Raw genomic sequence first — 10,156 nt, 5'->3', positions numbered from 1 at the left:
AAACTGTTGAATACGGCTTAAGACATTAGTACACGTCCCTGATGCCATGATCTTTATAGCGTTTATTACACCTCATGTCTCCTCTGTTACAGTGGGTCACCTGTGAAAAGAAAATCATCAATGGTACCTTCACCTATTCGGGATTTTGTGTTCATCTGCTCAACCATCTCTCCAGAATCTTTAATTTCAGGTGTATAATTCGTTACCGTTAAAAATAATCCGTCTTTGGTTTGTCATTCTAAACGTTCCTAATCGTTACTTGTCATATGTTCAGGACGTCCTAATCGGTTAGAAACATTGATCAGTTTGATGTTTCGACAGCAGACCCGTGTTTGACTAAACTGATAAATTTCCAAGACTTATATCACATAGGGATTTCCTTTCAAATGTAGCAGACGCGCCGTGATAAAACACAAACTATTTCCTATGGTTGATTTCCATCGAACTGTTGTCCTCCAAAGTTAGCTATCGATTATCACCATGGAAATATACATAAAATATATGACACTTGGATAGCTATAGGAAACTGGCAGATAATGATACAAATAAAAATCCTTTGGGAAAGTTTCTTTACGGGCGTTTCAAATCATAACGAGGGTTAGATTTAGTTTTATTTCCATACTCATTCAATTTCAAAGGCAAAATTTAATTACATGATCTTAGTGATGTACATTACTGAGCATGGTTAGGGTCAAGACAGGTTACATGCAACCGCACAATTCTTTATCTTTTTAATTGAAGTGGACAATATCTCCTGTTGTTTCAGTTATACATATGTGGAACCGGCGGACCAGTCCTGGGGGATACTGCATCCCAATGGCACGTGGGATGGAATATTTGGGATGCTGGTAGATGGGGTATTGATATTTTCCTATATCGTCCTGTGATTATAGACAATGTTCAAACCTGCTTTTTTCATATGCTTTTATTTTGCGGAATAGTAAATACACGCTACTTTTCGAGTGGTAATACAGCGACACATTAAGTCAAAAGTAAGGTTATCTGTCGCATAGACCAGTGCACTTGTGGAGACGTTAACCCTTCAGGCTCGCAGACAGACCATCTGTCTGAATACGTTACTTGTGAAGAGGAGGGTTATAACTGGTCCTCAGCAGTTAATGCCTGTCACTCACTTGGTTTTTAAATTATGGGTTAAACGTCCTACAATCACCTGCGGCTGAAGGTATGATGTAAATCGAACTAGGGTCCATGAAGATGGCAAGAATACTGAAGTCCCCATGGTCCCTGGTAAGGTGATCACCCATCAGTTGCTGATATTCTACATAGCCTGCTGTTTTCATATTGTACTGTTGTCTCTAGCAGTTTATTGTTATGATAGCTTGCTGGTAGTAAATCACGACCTGCGACAATCAAGTATATTTACTGCACTTCGATGACAGGTATTTACATTCTAAATATATTGATTTTAGTACTGATGTGAATTAAATTATCCTCGGGATGCCTGCGATATTGCCGATATGACGCTAGGTATTAATATTAACTCACTCACTGACATGGATGATGCATGACCCAACTGCGTCGATCGATGTGCTCATGATGTTGATCACTGAGTTGTCTTGTCTTGACTCTCTTATTTTCAGACCGCCATATTGCTGGAATACAGCTGGAATACAGCTGAGTCCTGCGTTAACCAACCTACCTAGCAACCCTTCCTGATCCCTAGTTTCAGTACTATGCCACTGCATTCCGTTATACACCTGAAATCTGTTGGAATTTCTGTTCCCAATGATAAACCTTGATACTTCCGTTCAAATACTTTTGTCTTTGATTGGTACTTGTGAGATCATCAGCAGCTCCACTGGTATCCCATTTGCACACTCAGGGTGCTTAAAGGGAAAATATACACGTGATTTGCAAGTCCAGGTCCACAATCTTATCATTTCCATTCGGTTTGGAGTCAGTTCCCTTTCTCTTGACGTAGATGCCAATATGCGAGTTGGAAAGACCGCTTCGACACAGTAATGCTTGTCCATGAACTCTCTCCATGAACATCCCTGAACTTTCCTTTCATGAACCTGTTTGCAGAAAGCCGACTTATCCCCTGTTCCATATGCCGTCTCCTATGAAAGGTCCATGGATTTCACATTTTTGCATCCAGTCGACTACGTCCACTCTGATTTGATCTACAGAAAACCTGCACATAGTGTGAAGTGGGGTGTTCTGCTGCTCTGTTTCCAATGGCAGATATATGTGTTGGGCTTTGCTGTTATGGTCTGGGTTGTTGTTGGTTTTCTTGCTCTAAAGAAGGCCAGTGAGTGCCTGCTTCCCAAAAGAGACACGCAAAGAGACAATCTTTTGACTGCGATTGTCTTCGGAGTTCCATTAAAACAGGGTAAGTACGATTTTCTGTTACATCATTTTGAACCATTGCATAATCAGTAACACCACATATTAAAAATACCCAACAACATCAATTATATGGTGTCAGAGAGGGATTTACATATTCTAATTTCTATGTATATTCAACGATAATTCAAAAGCGTACTTACATCCTGGTACAGGTACATATTCTTCTCTTGATTTGCCTATCACTGATGCAGATATGTTAAATGAATTTGAATGGTCGGTTCACATGATCGGCGTGGCAGTGATCATTTTCTGACCATTCTTCATGCAATAACTCCAGCTGATATACATCCATCGTCAAGATGGAACTTCTGTAAAGCTAACTGGCCTATGTTCAACTTACAATGTATGGACAGATTAATTCCTGGTCGTTTTATTGATGCTTCTGTTTCAGTGCAGTTTTTCCCTGATGACCTAAACAATAGCCGATGAATGTCCCAAGTCTCTATAAATCCAGACATATGTAAACCCTGGTATAATAATGACTGCAAACAGGCTAGGCAGGCACGGGAAAATGTCGAATATTTCCGTCGCCAACCAATGGTGCATAATTTAATTACATATAAAATTTGAAATGCATAAAAACAGGGCGTACAAGTAAGCAAAATAAGCACCAGTCTCGGCAAAATATGTTTCAAACATAAATTCGCGGACGCCGATGTCCAAAGTATGCAATATGATCCAGAGAATTAAAGGTAAAGGTACCAAATCAAGAATACATTATCTCATACACACTTACCTGAGTCCTGCTTTGACATACTCTTGAATATATGTTTGATGACATTTGGACAATTTCCTTCATCCCGGCGTGATGCCATTGTTGTACTCATACCTAAACCTGGCCGTGAAAATACTGATCCCTCTAAGTATTGGCCCATTTCCTGAATAGCTACGTCTGCACAACCATGGAACGCATGGTAAACAAGAGATTAACTTGGTATTTACAGTCAAGTGGTGTGGTTTTCGAAAAAAAATATGGCAGTACCAATGACCATTTAGTTCGATTGGAGTCATTTGTTAAGAACAACCTTATTAACAATCAACATGAAGTGTCAATGTTTTCGATTTAGAAAAAGCCTATGACACGACATGGAAGCACGGCATTTTAAAAGATTTACATGATTTTGATTTACGGGGCTGTTTGCTTCAGTTTATAGACGATTTTTAAGTCCGAGTGGGTTCTACCCGGTCTGATCATTATAATCAGGATGTCCCACAAGGCAGTTTTTTGTCTGTCACATTGTTTACTATTAAAATCACAATTTTCTCAAAGGTCTCAAATGATCCGATCAGTGGATCCCTTTTGTGGATGATTTTAATATTTCTTGTTGTGGCAAAAACGGCAAATGCAGATGTGTTTAAAAAAGGAGATAAATGGTGTCTAGAAAACGGCTTTATATTTTCTAAATCCAAAACGAAATGTATACATTTCTGCCATGAGTATAAACCAAATGAAGGCCCTGAACGATATTCAATGACATTTCAGCAAAGGTGTTAAGACCAAGTTATTGGGTCTTAGTTTCGATTCACACCTCCCTTCCGCATATTCAGTCCCTTAAAGCCAAATATAGTCTGGTTCATAATTATTGAGAATTTTTCTTCTTACTTTGAGCTATCCTAACACCTCAACTGATTCACTGATACTTAAAACTAAGTAATGGCATAAGGGAGGTAACTCATCTTGGCCTACTGAGTATAGTACAATTAGAGTTACCTCCCCTGAATTTGTAGCAGACGTCATTTTCCTCAGCACTGTCAACAATGTCTGCTGAAGATAAAAGAAGGTTGATTTTTGAGTTGTGTAATCAAGGAATTGATGATGTAAATACATTGGCAGAGAGAACAGGAACTCCTCTTTCTACTGTGTATAGGATTAGGAAGAATTTTAAAGAGGGAAAGGATTTTGGGCACCAGAAAGGCCAGAGACCCAGAAAATTGGACTTCTCAGATCGCGTCCGGCTGGGAATTTTAGCGTCTAAAAAGCAAAGGGCAAGCATCTCCAACATCAGGTATGAAATGATAGAAAGGGGATGAACAGTTGTATCAAAATCTACAGTTAGAAGAAATTTGATTGATCTTGGATGGGAGAAAAAGACTGGAATTCCTTCTAAAACAAGAACATAAAGACAGGCGTGTTGAGTGGTGTTTGGCACATGAAAACTTTGACTGGGAAAATGTGATTTTTACTGATGAAAGCTCAATATGGGTATATCCCAATAATGTGAAAATATGGACAAAGTCTGCGTCAGCACCGTTGTATCGACGACCTAAATACAGCCCAAAGTTTCATCTATGGGGAGGGATATCCTTATTAGGAACGGCCCCGCTGTGTGTGTTTGAGGGAAATCTGACAAGTCAACGCTACACTAACATATTAGATAATTTTCTCCTTCCAAGTGCACATGTGTTTTATGGAAATGACTGGATTTTGCAGCTAGATAAGGATCCTAAACACACCGCAAAACATGCCAAGCAGTGGTTTCAGGAGAAAAGTGTGACTGCATTACCATTTCCTGCATATGGTCCTGACTTAAATCCCATTGAGAACATCTGGGGGATGATGAAGGAATGTGTGAATCCAAAGGGGTTGACAAAAATTGAAGACATGAAGAGAGAAGTGGTCCGATACTGGGATAGCATAACTCACGAGACACTAACCTCTCTGATAGGAAGTATGCCTACCCGTCTTAGACTGTGCCGTGAAGCTCAAGGAGACTTGATAAAATATTAAATTGTTACCTACACAACATGAAAAGGTCAGTTCACTTTCACAATACATTCAATTTTATCTGATTTGTTCTCGTTTAACAATATGAAATGCTTTAGCTATTCTCAATAATTTTGAACCATACTGTACCTGGAGGCACTTGATTTGTTAAAGGTTGTTTCCAGTTCAAAGTGGGAAGGAGACCAAACTACCCTCCTTCACTTCAGTTGTGAGTTTGATTGATTATGATTATGGCTCCATCGTATATGGTGAAGCCTGCAAAAAGCAATCTAAAACTACTTGACCTGTCCACCACCAAGACCTGGAACTTTGTACATGTCTTAGGTCCTTTAGGACTTCTCCAGTTCACAGTCTCTACGTCGAGGCAGATGAACCATCATTTTCTTTACAGTATATAACAAAAGTATATTCTAACGGTTGTAATCTCGCATATAACTGTGTCTTTAATCCCATCTTTGAGGATTTATACCCCAGGGCATCTTCTCTTGTTCCGCTTCTTAGGCACAGGTTTAAACCATTCATTTGTCCTGCCGGCATTGAGCTGGAAAAAGTAAATATAATACATATAAATCCCTATTTACAGATGGGTCTAAGCTTAAGGATAGAGGCAAGGGGCTTGTGCCACTGTCATTGGATTCAGAACAATATCTTATCAATCACCACATAACAGCTCTATTTGCATAGCAGGAGCAAGCATCATATTAACTGCCCTGCCCTAAATACAAAACAATTCATAATCTATAGTGCCCTTGGGCGATTAGGAATCTGTCTTGGAAACAACTACTTTTAATGCACACTGTTGAATTGTATAATGATCTTGCTACTGACCAACGCGACATCGTCCTTTGTTGAATACCCCGCTTCGTTGGCATTTCTGGGAACACCATTGCCAATCTTGCTGCCAAGGCAGCACAAATCTGTAACATCACTTCTTATTCCATACCCCGATTACAAAACTGTAGTTAGATCGTACATCCGTGATCTGATGCAGACGAAGTGGTATACCCAGATATTTATTAATAAATTACATGATATACAAACCTATGTTGGTTATACCTACTTGGGTTGTCAGTCAAGATTTGGTCATCATGCGACGATGTCGTACTGGCTACACAAGATATACTCATGAATATTTATTGACAGGCGAGGATCCTCCGTTTTGTATCCCTTGTGATGAGAGTCACTGCCAAGCATATCCTACTTTGCTGTGTTGAATTCTTCACTATAAGGAATAAATATTTCAATGTTTCAATGTAGTTTAGATTATCAACTTTGATTCTTAGTGACTGTACCCTCAAAGGGGGTTAAAATTATTGTCCTCCTGAGAGGATAAGTAACTCCAACCACATTTAAAGTAAATTTAAACTTGCCACAGTTTTCAAATTGTAGAATAAGACAGTGTTTAATGTATGGTTAGATTCGTCTTCTTTCACCACTGGTGTAAATCCAACTATGGCCCATGCAGGTAGCAAAGGCACTACAAGTCCCCATGATCCCTAGTATGGTGATCTACCTTCAGTTGTTGGTAATCTATAGCCTGTTTCTGTACACTGTATCGCCCTCTATAGTTGAAGTATTTTAACTATAACTAGTTTTAAGCTATATATTCCTGTGATAATCTAGTTATTTTATTGTGCTTTGTCGACGGATACCTTAAACTGATTACCTTTTTTTCATTGCTATACGGCTGTACATTGCCGATTTGATATAAAATGTTAACTGACTCACTCACTCTGTTTGGGGGAATCAATAACTGTTTTGGCATGTTGTCCGTGGGTTCTTGAAACATTATCACGGGTTAAATTTCCATTGGAACAATTCAATAAATGCCTTTAATGAGAGAATAAAGATTGAGATATGCATGATAAATCTGTGACTTTCAGGCCTCAGGTTAAAGAATACAAGCGACTTTGTATGGTGTACACAAAGAAAAATAGCAGTCTAAAGGACCAATATTGACGAGTGTATTTGAATGTCGAGCAGTATTATGCTTCACAAAGTATGTTGTGAATTTTCAACTTCTGTATTGGTCGCAACTCAAACATACTTATTAAACGTTGTTACAGGAAAGTACTAGAACGATTTTGTAAGTAAAGAAAAATACCAGTTGATGGGTCCAGTGTTGATAAGGGTATCTAGATGTCAGCCGCTATTCCGGGTCTTTATTACTTATTAAGGCCACAGATATATTAGTATATGTAGTACAATTAGATATTATAGTAACTGGTAATATATATTGCAGGTTCGTCTGTATTACCATCAACAGACTCGCATCGTGTCCTCTTCAGTTTCTGGTGGCTATTTTGTATTCTCATCACGTCTGTATATTCCGGGAACCTCATCGCATATCTAGCTGTCGCCAAAGATAATGTCCCATTCACAGGGATGGGCGATGTTCTGGAAAGTGGGTACAATTTGGGAGTAGATACAGGAAGTCTTGAGGAGTCAATGCTGAAGGTATCTGTACTGTTGTCGACTCACTTACTAAATTGCCTTTCTTTCCGCAAATATTTTGGAAGTTCACCTTTAAACACATATTCACATTAACACAGGCTCAGGATGTAGTCAGACTTGTACAAGATTGTGTTTTCGGCGGAGCCTTAAATATGATGCTAGTTTTCATATGGTAGAATTAGGGACACGGGCAACTTTAGACTGTGACATTGTTAAAATTGTAGTATAGTTTAGGAGCTGAGAATAGAGAAACTATATCAGATATTTCTTACTGAAGAGGAATTACTGAGTAACAAATGCAACCACTCTTTCAGAATTCAAATATCTCGCTTTACAAACGGCTATGGCAGAAGATACTAGAACACAGACCTAAAAGTATGATGGCTTCTGAAGATGAAACCTACAACAACAATCAACTGGAATCTGGTGGATATGCCTTGATAACAAGTGTGCATAACATCAAAAAATATATGGCCAAGAGATGCGATATCGTGGCAACAAAAGAGAAATCGTTCCAGTCATACTCGTCGCTTCCCTTTCCAAAACAATCTGCCCTGGCTACTTTGTTTGATCCTGAGTAAGTGACCCGGTTTTCTATCTACATAATTAAATTCATGACACATCGACGTGGTGATGTTTGAGAACTCTGAAATAGACTAAATACTTTGTTCAAATATTCAAATATGTTCATTTGGATCTCATATGTCTATCAGTGATTGATTCTTTTTGTGATTATTATTATTATTATTATTATTATTATTATTATTATTATTATTATCCTTGTACAAGAGTTACAGATCGCTGGGAATATAAATTGTCCAGTACACAAAACAAGGACAATTTCAGTAAACAGCATTTTAGAATTCATTTTCGTTTCCCTGCAGAATATTATCCCTGGTGGAGAGGGGTCTGTCAAAATATTGGATGGATCTTTCAACACCCAAGAGAAAGCAATGTGCGACTGAGAGACAGGGCAGCATCCAAATAGAAGATTTGTTCCTGGTGTTTCTGACGGGCGGAATCGGTATAGCTTTGGGAACTGTCTTACTTACTTTGGAACATGCTATACTTCGATACCATACAGGACAGAGCCGTATCTAAGCATAGCATGTTGTGTCCCAGGGCATCAAGATCGAAAAAAAAAACAGCAACAACATCTGTACTATGCAAAGTCAGGTTTGGAGCAGGTTTGTCTCCTTGGCTACTTGAATTGGATACAGGACATGCTATTGTGTCTAGTAATATTAGGATGTGGCTAATTAGACAGATAATGTTTAGAGTGCAGTGTGTGGGGCACTATAATTACTGTAGCTAGACTTTTATGGACAAAGTGACTATGCATTACTGAATGAGCTGTTAGTGCACTGTGTTGTGTTGCATTTGAATTTTCATTGTGGTATTTAGTGTCCTCGGTGAATATAAGCTGGAAACAACCAATGGCGTCTTTTGAGATTCCTAACAACATAGGTGTCTCACAGATTGCTAAAATCATAAGCATCACCAACAATATTGAAAACGTTTACCAGTATCATTTTTGTGTTCAGAAGGTATATGCCCTTTATAAACTCAATGTTTTTGAAAGCTGATTATTCATTTACTTCCATTTTTATTACGTCGTATATTGACATATTATTCGTACACATTAATATGAATGGGTGTGCGCAAAGTTTTTTCCCATGTATGAAGCTCCAACAAGTTGTTGTATCCAACAACTCAATGCTAGAGTCAAAAGTTACAGAAGCAGATAAAATGTCTTTAGCAAACAAACAGTATTATGTTGATGAAGTCCAGAGTGGCTGAACAGTGATGAAACAATACCTTGGGCGTGCTTCAGGTTGACAAATGTCAACATTGATCAGTTTGGGCACTTGTGTTTAAGCCAAGAGGTTGTGATATTGGCATTCCCATATATATGTCTCCTGGATCCAGTTTATTATACAGATATATTTGTATGAAGAAACTTTAATCACTCTGTCATTGTTTAGGTGACATTTGGAAGAATGAAAGTTATGTGTTATTGAAACGCCTTTCACATAGGAAAGGACATGGTACAGACAAATGAAAGGGAACTCCAAGTACCTCAAGCAGCCATGCATCTTAGTGCAGACATCCAAAGATTTGACACATTGGGCATGACTACATGTTAACTGTGTTCTATATTCGCTTTGAAAAACTGGTGATGTGTTATTCATTTGTGTACATACAATAATGTTGTGGTGTCACAACTATCACCATTATATATTTTAGATGAACTGAATTATTAAACAGTCTAACAGGGCTATCTGACTTAGATTTACATCAGACATTGAATGTTGAATGGCCACAGATTTCATCTTGTCTATCACGAACAGTCTGTTTGTGTCAGAAACGGACCGATGAATTGCAAATTTTATCATTGTACAAAATTGCCACACAAATATAAATAGTATACATGTTTAGTATTTACTACTATGCAACAGCTTTGTAATATTTGAAACATTTCCTGACTCCACCCAAAAAATTGATGTTTAAGAAACTATCATCATTGAAAACTAAAAAGTTGTTATTTGTCGTGTAGAGGTGAAATTGGAATTTGTAGGCACACTCTTTGTCTTCTGGACTAGATTG

At 38.2% G+C, this 10,156-nt stretch overlaps 1 protein-coding gene across 1 annotated transcript; it reads left to right on the top strand.

Annotated features, from left to right (window-relative positions):
* The first annotated feature begins 1,601 nt into the window (after positions 1 to 1,601).
* On the top strand, positions 1,602 to 9,828 carry LOC137297120 (glutamate receptor 2-like). Its single transcript, XM_067829118.1, has 4 exons — positions 1,602 to 2,353; positions 7,338 to 7,552; positions 7,864 to 8,126; positions 8,434 to 9,828. Exons 1-4 carry the CDS (start codon positions 2,095 to 2,097, stop codon positions 8,648 to 8,650), a joined length of 954 nt encoding a protein of 317 aa, XP_067685219.1. The 5' UTR covers positions 1,602 to 2,094; the 3' UTR covers positions 8,651 to 9,828.
* The last annotated feature ends 328 nt before the right edge of the window (positions 9,829 to 10,156 follow it).

The sequence above is a fragment of the Haliotis asinina genome, chromosome 9, assembly GCF_037392515.1.
Source record: "Haliotis asinina isolate JCU_RB_2024 chromosome 9, JCU_Hal_asi_v2, whole genome shotgun sequence".
Classification (NCBI taxonomy): Eukaryota; Metazoa; Mollusca; class Gastropoda; order Lepetellida; family Haliotidae; genus Haliotis; species Haliotis asinina.
The sequence above is the reverse complement of the archived record's forward strand: the minus strand, read 5'-3'. Positions and strand labels throughout refer to the sequence as shown.

Excerpts from the sequence above, each read along its gene's own strand:
- LOC137297120 (XM_067829118.1), top strand. The coding sequence starts at position 2,095 with ATGGATTTCACATTTTTGCATCCAGTCGACTACGTCCACTCTGATTTG. Across the intron at positions 2,354-7,337 it reads CGGAGTTCCATTAAAACAGG|GTTCGTCTGTATTACCATCA; the intron begins GTAAGTACGATT and ends TATATATTGCAG. Across the intron at positions 7,553-7,863 it reads TTGAGGAGTCAATGCTGAAG|AATTCAAATATCTCGCTTTA; the intron begins GTATCTGTACTG and ends CCACTCTTTCAG.